At 21.9% G+C, this 16,963-nt stretch overlaps 6 protein-coding genes across 6 annotated transcripts; 1 reads left to right on the top strand and 5 right to left on the bottom strand. All coding sequences in view use genetic code 6, as the record gives it.

The window, feature by feature from the left end:
- Positions 1–201: 201 nt before the first annotated feature.
- TTHERM_00066910 (Serine/Threonine kinase domain protein) lies at positions 202–2,544 on the bottom strand (the record flags this gene model as incomplete). Its single annotated transcript, XM_001007729.3, has 3 exons — positions 202–1,668; positions 1,952–2,082; positions 2,145–2,544. The coding sequence occupies 3 exons, from the start codon at positions 2,542–2,544 to the stop codon at positions 202–204; spliced, it is 1,998 nt and encodes a 665-aa protein (XP_001007729.2).
- Positions 2,545–4,899: 2,355 nt separating this feature from the next.
- On the top strand, positions 4,900–5,721 carry TTHERM_00066920 (hypothetical protein; the record flags this gene model as incomplete). Its single annotated transcript, XM_001007730.3, has 1 exon — positions 4,900–5,721. The coding sequence occupies one exon, from the start codon at positions 4,900–4,902 to the stop codon at positions 5,719–5,721; it is 822 nt and encodes a 273-aa protein (XP_001007730.1).
- A 1,927-nt stretch (positions 5,722–7,648) lies between these two features.
- On the bottom strand, positions 7,649–8,296 carry TTHERM_00066930 (hypothetical protein; the record flags this gene model as incomplete). Its single annotated transcript, XM_001007731.2, has 1 exon — positions 7,649–8,296. One exon carries the CDS (start codon positions 8,294–8,296, stop codon positions 7,649–7,651), a length of 648 nt encoding a protein of 215 aa, XP_001007731.2.
- A 530-nt stretch (positions 8,297–8,826) lies between these two features.
- TTHERM_00066940 (pyridine nucleotide-disulfide oxidoreductase) lies at positions 8,827–10,456 on the bottom strand (the record flags this gene model as incomplete). Its single annotated transcript, XM_001007732.1, has 7 exons — positions 8,827–9,112; positions 9,171–9,363; positions 9,421–9,495; positions 9,553–9,746; positions 9,886–10,211; positions 10,267–10,356; positions 10,418–10,456. The coding sequence occupies 7 exons, from the start codon at positions 10,454–10,456 to the stop codon at positions 8,827–8,829; spliced, it is 1,203 nt and encodes a 400-aa protein (XP_001007732.1).
- Positions 10,457–11,193: 737 nt separating this feature from the next.
- On the bottom strand, positions 11,194–12,722 carry TTHERM_000066939 (pyridine nucleotide-disulfide oxidoreductase; the record flags this gene model as incomplete). Its single annotated transcript, XM_012795547.1, has 7 exons — positions 11,194–11,434; positions 11,493–11,685; positions 11,779–11,850; positions 11,916–12,109; positions 12,168–12,493; positions 12,545–12,634; positions 12,684–12,722. The coding sequence occupies 7 exons, from the start codon at positions 12,720–12,722 to the stop codon at positions 11,194–11,196; spliced, it is 1,155 nt and encodes a 384-aa protein (XP_012651001.1).
- Positions 12,723–13,761: 1,039 nt separating this feature from the next.
- On the bottom strand, positions 13,762–15,650 carry TTHERM_00066950 (pyridine nucleotide-disulfide oxidoreductase family protein; the record flags this gene model as incomplete). Its single annotated transcript, XM_001007733.3, has 7 exons — positions 13,762–14,048; positions 14,104–14,208; positions 14,261–14,406; positions 14,461–14,790; positions 14,847–15,248; positions 15,305–15,579; positions 15,645–15,650. The coding sequence occupies 7 exons, from the start codon at positions 15,648–15,650 to the stop codon at positions 13,762–13,764; spliced, it is 1,551 nt and encodes a 516-aa protein (XP_001007733.3).
- Positions 15,651–16,963: the final 1,313 nt, after the last annotated feature.

Genomic DNA, 16,963 nt, shown 5'->3' with positions numbered 1-16,963 from the left:
TTTATTTAAAAAAATATCAATATTTTACATGAAAGTACGTACAAAAAGTAAATCGTTTTTATATATAAAAATACAATTTAAGTTGTATGTAATGATGATTCAGTGCATGAAAATTAAATTTATAATATATTATTCGTTTTTTAAGGATTAGTTAATTAGCATTTATCACAATATTTATGAATTTGTTTGATATTATTTTAATCATTCTTGTTTTGTAACATATCTTGTAGCTTTTGGATCGTAGTAGTATTTTATATGAGAATGAGGAGAAGTTCCGTTCGCATGTTCTAAAAATATGTGCATATAATCTTCATTATCTACAAGTATTTCATTTTCTATAACTCCTCCTTTTTCTAAGGATTCTAGCTCTATAATTTCTTTCTTATCATATTCAAGTTTAAAGACTTTTTATGATTCCTTTGAAAATTTAGTTAGTCCTCCCAATATGAGGGCATTATTATTTGAAACACGAACTACCATAAATCTTCTTAAGGGTATTGGAAGCTTGATGTTGGTAACCTCAAATTTATTTTCATTAATTAGATATCTTTCTATAGAATCTAGAGTTCCCTTTTCTTTATTGTAACCACCAAATATTAATATTTCGTTGTCATTAATCCTGCATCCTGCGGATTAGCTTCTAGGAATAATTAAATCTCCTATCGATTACCATTTTTCTGCTTATATATTATAGCATTCACATGATGAAAGCTACACTTTTAAATTTGAATCGTATCCTCCGAAAGTGTATACACGATGACTGTAATATACTGCAGGAAAGAAGTTCTTTATGACTGGCATAGGATTTTTGGAAATAGCCATTTTTCCGTTGACAAAAGTTCTAAAATTGATATTACTTTATCCTCCTAGCAAAAAGTAGCCTTTTTATTCAGGAATATAAATTGTAGAAAAATGATAGGGGAAATTGGTTTTGTCTGGATTTTAAGCAATTTTCCACTTTTATTTGTGAATGGAGAATTTTCCTATTGATGATCCTCCGAATTCAAACCAGTAGCAGTTTTCGTTTAATATTAAAGTTGATTCTTTATAAAATTATCCATAATTTTCTTTGTTAATTGCAGATTTTGTGCTCGTAGGATTTCCATTTGTATTGGAATCTCCATTGATATTTTAATTTTCTTTATTGCTTTGTTTTGATAAATTATTACTTTGCTACTATGATATCAGTTAAGTAGATTTAGATACTGATTAACTACCAATTGGCTAAGCTTTTAGAAGCGTATTAAATTATTAGTTATACATGCGAATATATTCATTTAGTTTACGCTTTTTTGGTTCTTTTAAATTAGCTGTTTCGCGAGCTTAGTTTTCATGCTCAATGAATAACTACTCAATTTCGACAAAGCTTGGACGACCACTCTCTTCAAAGATTAACATAAGAGCAATGATATTTACAAATTAATTAGAGTACTTCTTTTCTAATTCAATGAGAGCTTATTTAATCAGTTATTCACCATCTGTTTGAGGTGTCTTATTATTAAATCCAGTTACTTCTTCGATAGCGGCAAGTTAGTAAATCAACAATCCGCTAGAAAAAACATCTGACTTATAGATATTATGTTCAACGTAGCGAGAATTTCCATCTACTACATGAGCCTTCCATAAAATAGGAGACAGATATTGAGGAGTTCCTCTGATTGTAGCCATCTGTTAAAATTATTTTAATTTAAATTATATGGATGTTTTTAAATAAGCATGCATCTAAAATATGTTTGCTTTTAGCTTAACAAATTAATATTTTTGACTTCATATTTTTTAATTTGTGCTAAAATAGCAATAACTTTTGTGCATTTTGATTATTAACGGATTATTAAAAATCTATAAATTTATCAATCAATCACTTGATTGATTATAATTGTTATGATAGAAGATCATGCTAGAAGTTTTTTTTGAAATCTTAGAAAAATATTTTAAATGATAAAAAACTTACGGTGTAAGTATTTTTTGACTCATCTTCTGGATCATAAAAATAATCTTTGCTCTCGCCAAAGTCAATTAATTTGACTTCTCCATTTTCCATTATAAATATATTAGCAGGCTTAATATCTCTGTGGCAAATTCCTATATTATATATTGAGAAAGTTAAAGAAATGGCTATCTATTTAACATCTTAGAAAGTTTACCTTTTTGCTAAAGGAGTGAGCACACAGATATAAGAGAGAACATAATGGTAACAAGTTCAGATTCCTTCCATTATATTCCTAATTTCTTACGCTTTCTATATATCATTTCTAAATTAGTATTGTGATCCATAAATTCTGTAATAATTCCCAAACGAAATGTTTAATACTAAGTTTCCGAAAAGTAGTATCCATGAAATTTGATAACATTATTGCAATTCTACACTTTTGATAGTTAGACTGCTTCTTCTTTATATTCATTCAACTTGTCTAAAGTTTTCGCTTCTATCTCCTTCAAAGCATATATTTTACCTGTTTACAAATGCTATACTTTGAATATCTTTGTATGCTTTTTGCCAGATCCTAAAAGATCTAGTTTTTTAAAATCTTATTTCCTAAACATTAAAATGAAGACAGATAAGATTAATTCTATTATATTTCAGCTACTTAGAAAGACTTAATGAAAATTGCTGCTTTTAACTATTTTTATTTTAATGAAATAACCAAATTCAAAGCTATTGATTTTCTTTCTTTTTTGCAAAGTGAAAAATTAATATAAGTTAAATTTTCTAAACATTCAGATTTTAACTTTGAATTTTGTCATAAAGTTGGTATTTAATTAATCAAAATTAAAGGTTTTTTATAATCATTCAATTTCTATTTACCAATAAATCAAGCAGATATCATTGTCATTAAATCTTTGAATGACCTTCAAAACCCAACCAATCGATCATATTTCTTTTGATTATTATTTGAATAATTGAATTTATAGCTTACCAAATAATAACGAATATTTTATTACCATTCTTTTGACTATATTTATAAAATGATTGAATAAAATCTCCTATCTTTCATCACATTTGAGTTAATTTATCTTTAACATATTAAAATAGATTAATGATATTTACAAAAATATTTTTTTGATAGAAAAATTAGCAGGGTATTATTTTTATTCAAATTTACTAAATTTTTTATTTTAACCTTTTAAAAAAATATAGCAACTAATAACTAAATAACTCTAATTTTTATTAACCCTATTTATTTAATTTAAAAATAAAACAAAATAATTAAAATAAATATATTTGTTTTACTTTGTAACTTACCTCATTAATTTTAATAAAAATAAATAAGTTAAGTCAACAAATTTATAAATTTATTTTTATGAATAAAATTGTTGTTTTTTTTAATCATAAAAAACTAATTAATTTATTTTTTAATCTTACAATCAATTATATTTAATAATCTAAATTATAAGTTTATTTTACAGATAATATCTTCTTCTAAAGAAAATGAAAAATGGTATTAATTTAAATAAGAAAAATAAAGAAATTTACCAAATGCAAATATTTTTAATAAATAAAGAAATCTTCTTTTTTAAATTTTTATCTATTTTAAGCTTTTTAAAATGCCATTTGTCAGATTTTTAAAAATGTCAAAATTTCAAATTAATAAAAAACAAACATCTTATATTTATATGTCATAAATAATAAATTTATCTATGAAATGTAAGTTTATTTTACTAAAAAGAAATGTAGAAACAATTTTAGCTTAATCTGAAAATTGCTTTTTTAGTAATATTTAACTATAGGAGAGAAATTTTTATATCTATTCTATTTATTTTGATTTAGCAAATAAGATAGCTTGATAGAAACTATCAAGAATAAAAGGAATAGATTTTTATTTTTATTTTCTTCGATATATCAGAATAAAACAGAAGCAATGTGATGCTTATCTATGTCAGTTATTTTTAAATTTAAGAGAATAGAGTTAATCATTTTAACATTCTATAATTAGTAGAAATTGAGAAATATTATGGATTAGACAATTTATAGAGAAGAGAGAAGTCAATAAATGTTGTAGACAAACAAATTTCTCATTTTTAAACATAATTAGAGTGTGAGCCTAATTATTTTTTTTATTCGAGGATTTTTTTTGCTGTTATTGTTGTTTCTAAAAAAACAGAAGAATATAAATCTTTAATATTTTTGCATTCATTCAATTAGCTAAAGTGAAAAAAATAAGAAATTTCTTTAAATATTTGTACTAGGGTTAAATTATTTGTTGATTTTTTATTTTTGACTCATTGATTAAAAAATAAATTTAAAATTTGGTGGGAAATTAGTGATTGTGGCATTAAAATAATAGTTATAGTTTATAAAAATTTACTTAAGCTTTTGGTAAAATTATTGTAAGCTGAAACTAATTTTTATATGAATTTTCAGCTTAGCTTAAGTTTAAAAATTTAATATTACCAATGGATTCCAAAATACCTATTTAGTTGAAATAATATAACCTCTTTCTTACTTTGAAATAGTGGTTTTAGAACTTTGGTAGAATAATAAAATTACATAAGCAAATAATAAATAAATATATAAATAATATTGAAAAATAAATACTTATTAGTAGTATGGGATGGGATGTTACGAAATGCTTTGAATATTAATTACCATGGGAAAATAAATAATTGAATGAAAAAAGAGTAAGAATATATTTTTCATCACCTAATTTAAATAAATTTGATGGGGATTTTTGATAAATTGAATGAAGAAAAAAATAAATAAATAAATTAATTCAAAAATACTTATCCACTTCTAACTTTTAATTGTAAGCCAGGAAGCTATCTAAAAAAATATTAAATATTACTAAAATCAAAAAAATCAAAAAACAATAAAGAAAATAGTAAAGCAATCAATCAATCTACTTGGTTTATTCAATCTTAATTCTAAAACACCCAAAAATATATTTAAGGTTAAGATAGATGGGTTAAAGCAGATCTCAAAACAGAAAATAGCTTGATTAGTCAAAAATTATTTACATGTGTACTTTAATTAAAATGAAGCTGAACGATTATAACTGCAGTCGACAAGCAGTCATTTTGCAAAAGGAAAAAGATTTATTACTTAGCATATAAAACAGCTAGTAGAATACAAGAAATTAGTAGTAAGAAATACATCAGCTCTCTTCTATCATTGAAAATATACTGAATGTTCGCGCTGCTGAGTCAATTATAAGAAAATGCGATGTAGTGAAGGACCATGCTTAGGTAATTAGCTAATCTCAAGGACGTCTGTAATTGATAAAGGATCTTTCTCCTTTTATTGAAAACATTTGTTGGTCTAACTTGATTTTTGGAATGGACTGCATAAATTAGTTTAAAGATGAAATGCTTGGTTTTTATGGAGAAGATTTAGAAAATATCATCCACTCCTCTGCTAATATTGATGATAGAGTCAGAAGAGCTCTTGCCCCAGCCATAATTGCATCTTACGATGATCTTTGTGGGTATGTAAATATGTTCTGCTCTAAATATAACATAACTATAACTTAGTTTAATGAGAATATACACAACTTTGTTTATGTTTAAAATATTCTCAATAGCGCTTTTGGAAACTAAAATAACAGTAACATAAATATATACTCTTAATGCAACAATTCTCAAAGTACTTAGCATTATCTCAATGGATTTTAACCAATGAATCATTATGAAAATACCTTAATAGCATAAAACAAGCTTCAGAGTGGCCTTACTCGCTCTTCCCAAAAGGAAAATAAAAAGACCAAGATATTTTTCTGCTACTGAATGCTGAAATCTATTTGCAAAAGAATAATTATTTAAAATAACATCATAACAAAATAACTGAAATAATAGAATCATTAATATACCCACTTGCTAACATACTCAACCATTATCTAATTTGTCCTAAAAAAATCAACTAAAATTCATTCATTTTCTATAAAATAAATGAGAAACTAATACTAAAATCACCAAGAAATTTAAAAATGTTCTAAGTGGAAAATAGTAAATAATAAATAAAGGATGAGTTAAAGTAGTAGGATACATACAATAAATAAAATTATTTATAAACACTTTTTAACAAATTTATATAATTTATGAGATTAATTACTGTATAATAAAATATATATCACTCTCTATTTATTAAATCTTTCAATGTAATTTTTTATATCAAAGAAAGTTATTTAAATAATTATTTTAATCTTTTTTTGCTTAGAAAAACACATTTATCCATCACTTTCTTTGCTCTTTTTACATTAACATACGGTTAATTTTATTACTATCCTATAATTCTACTAGATATTACTGAAAATTATTTGATTAAAAGAATTTTAGACAAATAACTTAATTACATTTTAAATAAATCAATCATCTACATTTTCATTTTCCGATCCAAAAAAAAAAAAATCAAATTAATTAATAAAATTTAGATTTATTTATCAAAGATCTTGCTAATTCTTTTATTTAGAAATTTTCCCCTCAATTAGTGACCATATATAATAATTTATTAATCAATAAGATTCGAAATTTGTAATAGGTTTTATTAGTCATCTAACCTTTTTCCATTTTTTTTACTCTATTTATATAAAATAATATTTTTCATGTTTAATTTAATTTTATCCAAATTTTATTTGTATTTAGCCTGACACTCTAATATTGTAAGTTTGAATAACAAATTTCTTGATTTGTAGCTAAATTAAACAAGATTTATTGTGTTCTATTTACAAAAATATAATTATAAACTTTAATTTATTTTGATAACTGAAATCAATAGTTTCTAATTTTATTTTTATATAAAAATGTAGATATTTTATTAACCCTTGGTTTAAGTGTATTTTGGTATTTAGTTTTATTTTTTTTAATTATTATATAAATTAAAGTATTCTTTTGTATTTATCTGACTTTCAAACAAAAAGAAAATTATTGATCTAAGAATTTAAAAATTATGCAGAAATTTATTATATTTTAAAGTGTAAATTGTTTTTTGTGATTTTCATTCTAATTAAGAAATAAGTAAGAACATTCTTTAGATAAATTTAATGAGTAAAATTCTTTATCAAATAATAACTGATTTTAATTTATTGAAATTTAGCAAATGTAAAATTCATAAATTAAAATAAATATATAAAAAGATCAAAAATGTGCATTAAAAATAAATATAATTCATAAAATTAAAAATTTTGTTAGATTATTTAATAATTTATTTGAAATAAATCTATTCAAAAATTTTTAGTTATAAAAATTTAACTTTATCAACATTTGAATATAAAGTAATCAATTTTAACAATTATAATGCAAAAGATATTCGTAATTTATTTTTTGTTATTAAGCCTTTCTTTTTGTTTAATGAAATCACAGCTCAATTTCTAATAAAAAATATCCATTTTTATGATAGACTTTGATATTTTAAATAATTAAAGCAGAATTTTTATAACATAAAATAAAATATTATTTTGAAAAAAATTTACACTGTGATTTTTATCACAATAAATACAGTTAAGATTAACATTTTCTAGGAATATTTTATTTAGGTTTTTAGATTGGATATCTAATTTTTAAATAAAACAGAAGTAAACTATGTCATTAAAATATTAAAATGAATTTCTTTTAGTAATTTAATCAACCTTTTTTCTTTACATTTAAAAATATAAATTTAAATTTCGTTAAAATCCTAGAAATATAAATTTAATGCTTTTTAATATTTAAAAAGTAATCATTTTATTAAATAGCTTGAAAATTCTTCAATCAAATCTAAATCTTAATTTTCAAATTATCTCTCCTTAGCGAATTATTTCCAATTTATTAAAGCAGGATTTGTATACTATTAAATTTAGTTAATTATGAATCTATAGTTGATTATTTCTTTCTGCATCTATGTTGGGGATGGATGAAAATATATATTTTCTAAATTTATTTGTGAGAATGCTTTCTAAAAATTAGGCCTAAAAGTGTAGTAAAGTATTTATGTTCTTTCTATATGATAATCAGAAGTCACTATGTGCATCTCAAAGTCTCTAATTGATTACTACTTGTTGTAAAGTTTCCATAATAAAAAGTAAGAGAAAATTAAATTTTCGGCTGTATTCATTGATTTATTTTCTTAAAGAATTGTACTATTTTTTTTTATCTTAGATTAAAGATAGGAAGCCATCTCATTTGATTCGATTTTTATCCCATTACCTCTACCACTAACTATAAATAAAGACTGCAATTTATTCCTATTTTCAAGGATTTAATATACCTTTGCTGTATGATTCATTCTTTCAAGTAAATGATTATGCATAAATTAGCCTTATTCCAATTTTAAGCCTAAAGTTAGAAATATTCGCAGTTTTTCATTTTAAATCAAATTCATTTTCATTTAGTTTTATGATAAATATTTAATTTAATATCAGTTATTTTGTAGATTTTTGGTGGATATTAAAACATTATAAATTGAAATTATTATGAAAGCTCTGGTATTAAAAATTCAGAAAAATATCATAAAACATTTTTTTCTAAGTTTCTCAAAAAATCATCTTGTCACCAATTAGAAAATTAAGATGTTTTTTGATTTATTAAGTCAAAAATTATAAATGAAATTATGTACAATCAATACATTAATGAATCAGTAAAAAATTATAATTTAAATTATTAGAAATACCATTACATACTAGTTAAAATGATATTGCAGAATATTATTAATTTGAATAAAAATATCAGAAAATATTCGAAAATTCTGAGTTTTCTAAATTTTAAGTTTATTTTTGAATGAATATTTTAGAATAAATTCTGTGAGATTATTGGATAAATTTATAAATAACTTTACTCTTTAAATTCATTGTATTTCAATCATAGTATAAGTAAACATAGTTAAAATAATATAAAATATATAAAAAACAATATAACAATTCATTTTAACTTTTAATAATGTGTGGAAGAATCTAAATTTTAGTTTTAATATTTTTTTCTATTAATTTTGCTAAAAACATAAGCCATAAAGATTAAAAGCGATTTTTACATATCTCCTACAACACCATAGAATGATGATCCCTTGAAAGATTAACATGTTATAATTTCAATCATCATTTTTGTGTAATATACTGTAATAGACTCAAATGCAATCTTTTCTCCTAAACAAAGTATGGCTTATTTTTTTGAAGTAGTGATATTGTAGATATTAGAAGAATCAACTAATCTATTTTCAATATTAATAAAATTTTAGTTTAGATTTTATAAATAAATTAAATAAAAACCTTTTTAAAGAGGTGTCATTGTTTTCAGTCTTAATAATATTTTAGGCAGCAAACTATCCTTAAATACTAGCATTATAACTCATTTTGGGTTCATCATTAGGAGTTATGCAGGCGTCACCAATACAAAATATGTGCTTATGATTCTCTAATCTCATGAATTAATCAACCACTATTCTTCCTTTTGAGTCAACATCTATTAACATGAATAATTGTTAGTTTATAATTATTTTTTAGAAATATTTTTATTTACATTATTTGAAAACTTCATTCATCATGAAACTTGGAGAATAAATATTTCCTCTACAATCAAAAATATAGTCATATTCTAATAATTATAAATAATAATTAATAAATTTTTATTTTATCAAAAAAATAAAATTACATGATTCAGGTAGTTTTTCAATTGCTTTTCCATATTCTATTTTAATACCTAATTTTTTTAGTGCACTATCTGCTAACCTTCTAGCTCTTTTTGGGAATTAAGGTAATAGCTCTTATGGCTTAGTCCAGAGTTCTACTTATAAGTGCTTGAATTAATCCTTGACTAATCCAGCTATTTCAACACCAACAGCACCTCTATTATAGATAAAAAAGGAATATTAATTTTAAACTACAAATTGAAAAATATATTTTTTATTTAAATTTATTAATTAATTAATAACGATTAATTTTTAATAATATTATATATATTTGATTAATTAAGATAATAATTTACCCTCCAACAACAAGCACCTTTTTACTTTTATTAAATTTGTCTATTAATTATTTCATTTATTCCTTTCTTTGTTAAAGTGTCTAAATTTCTTCAGTAGATTTGACAGATGAAGCATAGTTTGAACCTGTAGCAATAATACAATAATCGAATAACACCGTTTAGAAATTATCTTTAGATTCTTAAAGAGTTGCTTAGTTGGAATCTAGTTTAGTAACAGATGCTCTAATAAATTTAAAGTTATTTTTATTTGCGTAGTTTTAAATATCTGCAGTTATTCTATCAATGTAATCAGGATTTTAGAGGGCATAGTGGAAGGAGGGAGTAAACTTTAAATATTAAAATGATATTCAATTTAAATGTCTAAAAATAATTGTATTTTACTTCAAAGAATGTTTTTTTATCAACGACAATTACATTAAATTTTTTTGCTAAAATTTTTGCAGCAGTTAAACCACCAAAGCTCCCACCTATCTATGATAAAATCAAAAAATAATGAGAATACTTATTTATATAAGCAGATAAAATATATTACGATTAGCACAGTCTTTTTAGTTGAATTAGATTATCCCATTTGTGATGTTAATTAATATCTTTTTATTTTAGTTTATTGACTTTAATAGTTTAGTTTTTAATTCTTAATTATTATTGAATTATACTAAGTACTATTATTGACTTTTATTGCCTACAAAAATTCAAATAGATACCCAAAATTAAAGCAGAAATAATCAGGCATTAAAAATAATACATGCTGTTTTACAAAAATTTGATTAAACTTTATTTTAATACTGAATTTCCTTATATTTTATCAGTATTTTATAAAAAATTAATGTCAGCTTATTCGATAATTGTCTATTTTAGCCTTGATTTTTTGTTTGATAAAAAATTATGTTTTAATTATCTGTCAAAATTCAATCAAATATAATAATTTTTAATGTCATTAGGTATTATGTTATTGATGTCATTATCTTAGTTAAAATGTCTAATTTACTCAATTTAATAAAACAAACAATTTCTACAGTTTTTAAATTATTAGATCATTAAATAATTGACTTTAAAATCTTATTCTCTTTATTAAAGGTATTTATTATCTTTATATAAATTTAATATCGAATACTTAGAAACTAATCTATTGATGAAAATGAAAACAATAAAATTTGATACAAATTATATATACCAATACAATTAATTTATATTCGTTTTAATATGTAATTTATTTATTATTTTTATATGATCTTAATCAAAAATTTATTCAAATATTTTATCATTCAGCCTGTCTGTCTGTATGTAACTTGCTACTTATTTATAAAATCAACTTTATTTATTTTCTTAAGGTTACTTTTTTTTTGAACATCCAGAAATTAATATAATTATTCTTCTTGAGAAGCTTGATACAAATGAGTAAAAATAAGATCCTTAAAGAGATTTAATTGCTTTATTTTGATAAGAGTGCTTGTTACTAGTAGAGGTCTGAGAAACCCTACTGCCAAAGCATTAAATAGCTTCTTTTTAATTAATTGTTATTAGAAAAACATTAGCAGTTCCCTCTAATCTTTAATTATTTAAATAATAAATAAATAATTTTCCCATTTTTCAAATAAAAAACTTACTTTTTTAGACATTTACTTTTTTTTTCTAAGCTAATAATATTTTGTCCTGTAAATTAACCTTGAATAGCAGCATTATAGCACATTTTAGATTCGTTATTAGGTGTTAGGCAAGCATCTCCAATACAAAATATGTTTTTATGGTTTTTCAATCTACAATATTCATCTACTTGAATTCTTCCTTACGAATCAACATCTTTTATATTTATTTTTATTAATTTAAACATTCCAAATAACTTATGGGTTGTATATATTTCATTTATTGATTAAAATTTCTAAAAATATTTACATTATGAGAATTCACCAATCATAAAATTAGGAGCATAAACATTTCCTCTGCAATCAAATACTTAATCAAATTCTTTAAATTAAATATATTAGAGCAATCAATATTTTTAGCTTTATATAATTGTAAGAGAAATTTACCTTATATTGGCAATTCCTTAACTTCTTTGTTATACTCTATAGCCACACCTTATTTCCTAAGCATTTAATCTGCTAATATTCTTGACTTCTCAGGGAATGATGAAAGTAGATCTTTAGACCTACTCCATAAATGTACTTTGAGATTTTTGTAATGATCTGATAACACACCTGCTATTTCTACACCTACAGGGCCTCTAATTAATTAAAAAACATGAAATAATTAATTAATAATAATTAGTTCAAAATATTTACCCTCCTATAACTAAAACTTTTTTGAAGTTTAAAAGATTTTGAATTTATTGTGTTATTTATTCTTTCCTCTGTTGTATTGTTTATATTTATTTTTCAGGCTTTATAGATGAAGCATACTAAGAGCCAGTAGATATTACACAATAGTCAAACGAAATTTCCAGTATTTCTTCATTAGGCTGTTTAATTAAAGCTTTATCTTGAAATAATTACTCTAATGTCCCTTATATAAATTAGCATTTATGAGTTTTAGCAAAATCTTACAAAGTAATGGTCATTCCATCTATATAATTTGAATCAAGTAAAGTAAAAGGGTAGTTTGGAGTATACTATATTAAAAAATAAAAATTAATATTTTTTTTCATTTAAAAGAATTTTACCTCAAAAAATGATTTTCTATCAATCAAAATCACATTGAAATCACTATTTAGATATTAAATAGCGGTTAAACCTCCAAAGCTGCCACCAACCTAAATAAAAAATTAAAATTTAATTTTTTACTCATATAAAAATTTTTACAATCAGAATAGTTTTCTTGTGTGCAGAAGACTTGAGCATTTATTCTTATTTTCTTTTGATTATTAAATAGATTTATTGATGATTTATAAATTATAAAATTACTATGCTTCATTTTTAAAGGCAAAATTCATTCAAAAATCAATATCACATCATTATATTTTGTTGAGATTGATATGTAAATTATGTCTTTATTTGTAAGAAATATGATTCAAAGATTAAATTTACAATTTTGATTTACAATAAAATAAATGAAAAAAATAATTCATTCACAAAATTCATCAGGTAGTTATTTTATTATCTTCTTAATTTACTAAAATTTTTGATTAATAATAATTAAAACTTTCTAAAATTTCTTTTTATTTTCTTTTTTTTGTCTATTGCTTAATGTAAATTATAATAAAAAGCATTACTGAAAAATTAAAGTACTTTTATTCTATCTTTTAATTGTAAATAAATAAATAAATTCATTTTATGAAATTTTAATTTTACTTTTTGATGCAAAAATTGAATTTATAAATTGGAACAAAAATTAAATTTTTAGTAAGAGTTTCTAGAAATTAAATACTTTTTTTATTTTTATAATAAAATAAATGCAAAATATAATTCATTAACAAAATTCATCAGATAGTTATTTTCTTAATTTACAAAAAAATTGAATTTATATAAACAAAATTCGTTTACATAATAATTTATACTTTCTAAAATTTCTCTTCATTTTCTATTTTTTTTCTATTGCTTAAAGTAATAAAAAAAAATAATAAAAAGCATTACTGATAATCAAAGAATTTTTTCAATATTTTAAATAAATTAATTCATTTTATGTAATTTTAATTTTACTTTTGATGCAAAAATTGTATTTATAAATTGAATTAAACGAAATTTAATTTTAAGTTTTAGCTTCTGTAAATAAAATACTTTTTTTCTTTTAATAAATATATAAATTTATTATTTTATTTTATTCTAAAATTTAATTGAAATATTTTACAATTTTTATTCTAAAATTTAATTGAAATATTTTATAATTTTGTTTTGCACAACATGGATTGAAATTTATTATTTATTAGAAATAAAATTATAATCAAAGAAAAGGTAATTCATCTATTTTAATAGAAGACGAGTCAGTAAATACTTATTTATTTTTATCATTATTTTGTTATTATTATGAAGATTTTTATATTTAATTTATATCTTCTTTTAAATTCTAAACAATTTAATTTGGTTAATGACTATCCTATTTAGTTTATATTTATTTTTACTCTTATTAATCATCACTATCATTGAGGTCTATTTCATCTTTATTTTTTATTACAAAATGACTATTATAGTTTATAGTTGCATTTTGATTAAGCATTTGCTAAGGTTTTTCTATTTTTAAAAAAATTTAAGAAGATATTCTTAATATTTTTAAATATATAAATACCGTTATCATAGAACAAAAGATCTCTTAGCCTTTCATAGCTAACTCCTAAAAGATTTAAATAATCAAGAGTTTAATTATTTAAATCTAATTTATCTGGCATGCAGGCTTTAAAATAATTATAAATTGATATTTTTATTTTTTACAATATTAATTTTACTTTAGTCAGATGGGCCTGAATAAGGAGTACAAGTTATTTTGAAATTAAGAGGGATTTTTAGAATTTTATTTTCAAAATAATTTTTATTTTTAATAATTTAATCTTAAACTTTTTTCTAGAAATCAACATCTTTCAATTAGATTTAACTTAATTTTAAATATTTCAAATAAATATCATTTTTAAATAAATGTTGAATTTACTTATTTTATAAATTAAAGAAATCTTATTTCTGATGATAGTTAAATGTTTCGTACACACTTTTTTAGATCACTAACCATTCTTCGTCATAAAAAAGCTCTATTTCTTGATCAATATCATCTTTTTCATCTTGGTCTAGTTAACTATTTTGAATGTTATCTTCCTCTTATAAATTCCAAGATTTTTTGCAAAAAGGAATAATTTGCAAGAAATCTCTGTTTGGTAAACATTTGTCTAGTGCCAAAAAGTGAGTAACATCTTCTTTTGAGTCTTTTGAATGAGGAAAAACTGCAGAATATTTGACATGCAAATGACCACTAATCCAATATTTACTTTGATTTTTTAATTTAAAGAATATTTATACATGCTCAATTCAATTTAGTATTACGGTTTGATAGCTTTCAAAAGGTAGTTTAATGGAAAAGACCCTAAACAATTATTTCTTACATCTTCTGCAAAGAATTTCTTTCTTCTAAGTAAATCAGCCACATTACCATGGCTTACAACATCAGTAGGCCAATCATGGCTCAAAAAAACATCCATATTTGATGTAGGATTGCATAAACCAATTTGACTAAGCTTTAATATATCTATTTATTTTTGATGAAAGCAAGAAACTATACTATTGCTATCAAAAGGAAAGGATTCTAACTAGCTTTTAATAAAGTCATATTACTTATATATTCCCGAAATACCTCCTAAACGAATCTATTAATTCCCTTTTTTAAGTACGATAACATTAGACGCTCCCATAAAATAAATATTTGGAGCAGCCCATCCTCCAAAATACCTTTTGTTAAGTATAATTTTAGTTAATAAGTATAGCAAATAATTTTTTAAAATTACAATTCTCTATTATGATTTGATGCTTCGTGATTTCCACCTACAAATATGGTCAAATAGGGAGCCTTTTTAGCGCCTGTATAATATTCATGGAAATTTCCTATTTCAAGATATTTTTCTTTACATTTCATTGAATACATATCTGCTTTATTTCTAATTGCTTAAAAATCTCCACAACTAATCAGAGCATCTATCTTAATGTTATGCTACTACTCAATATACGTCATTGTTTTATAAACTTATTCTAAGTTGCCATGAAAGCACCCTTCAAATGCTATCTAAAATAATTTTAAACATACTTAAATAATTGATAACTTGTCTAATATTGCTATTAACTAATTACATTCATTTTTATTAACTAAAACTATAATCAAGAAACCAAATTAAAGGATATTATTAATACTTTTACTTAAAAATATGTAAATTCTTTAATGTATAAAAGATAGATTTTATTATGTAGACAAAATTTAATTATAAGTCAATTTTGTTTAAGCTTTACAAAAAAGCAGGCATTTAAAGTATTACTGATTAAATTCACAGATAAAAAATGAGGTGTCATATTTTCAATCAAAATTTATTATTGAAGTTTTAAAATTAAAAGTATAGCCTAGTTAATTTAATACATTGAACAATATTATATTTTTTAATTTAATTAATTAAAACAGGAATATAATCTATTATTAAATTAATATTACATATTTTTTTGTTAATCTTTAACAGAAAATAATCAAAATATTTTTTCCATTATTTTTTTATAAGAACTAATAGAAATTAAATAAAATTAATTATCTAATATTTAATATGATATGCAAGTTAAATCTATTAAAAATAACAAAAATTTTTTCTATGTAGATTATTAAAGTATATGAAAATATTATAAAATACAATTAATATTTGTATTTTCCTTTAATATAACATTTATTTTCACTTTTCTTGTTATTATAAAAAAAGCATAATTTCAATAAGATAAAAAAATTGTTCATTCCGAGGATTGAACTCGGGACCTTTCCCGTGTGAAGGGAACGTGATAACCACTACACTAAACGAACATTGTAGTAATTAACATATAAAAAATTAATACTACATATAGTGGATAGTTAATTTTATTTACTTGAGTTAGTCAAATCAAATAAAAAATTTCATTTAAATATATTAAAATTTCTAATTTAATAATTTATTTAAATTAATACTTTAATTAGTAAATTTTTTTTTAACAAAATAAAATTATTTTGTAATTTTATTTTTGAAATGCCTCTTACGTTTGCTTGCTTATTAAATATATTAACTTTATTTATTAACGATTTCATAAATTTGCAATTTAAATCTTTTAAATTACTCAAAAATAAAAAATGTTCATTCCGAGGGTCGAACTCGGGGCCTTTCCCGTGTGAAGGGAACGTGATAACCACTACACTAAACGAACCAACTATGAGATATATAATTTTTTTGTAGAGATCAAAAAGCAAAGAAAAAAACTAATATTAAAATATTAAGCTATTTATTATTATACTGAAATTATTTTTCATCAGAAAAATAAAATTAAAAAATAATTTGAATTTATAAATTAATTTTTAATGCATATAAAAAATCATATTTCTAAAAAATATATGTAAATTGAATAAAAATAAATGTAATTATTTTGAGTAATTCTTGAATAGTCTA

The sequence above is a fragment of the Tetrahymena thermophila genome (assembly GCF_000189635.1).
Source record: "Tetrahymena thermophila SB210 genomic scaffold scf_8254811, whole genome shotgun sequence".
Lineage (NCBI taxonomy): Eukaryota > Ciliophora > Oligohymenophorea > Hymenostomatida > Tetrahymenidae > Tetrahymena > Tetrahymena thermophila.
Note: the sequence above shows the minus strand (reverse complement) of the source record. Positions and strands in the feature narration are given on the sequence as shown.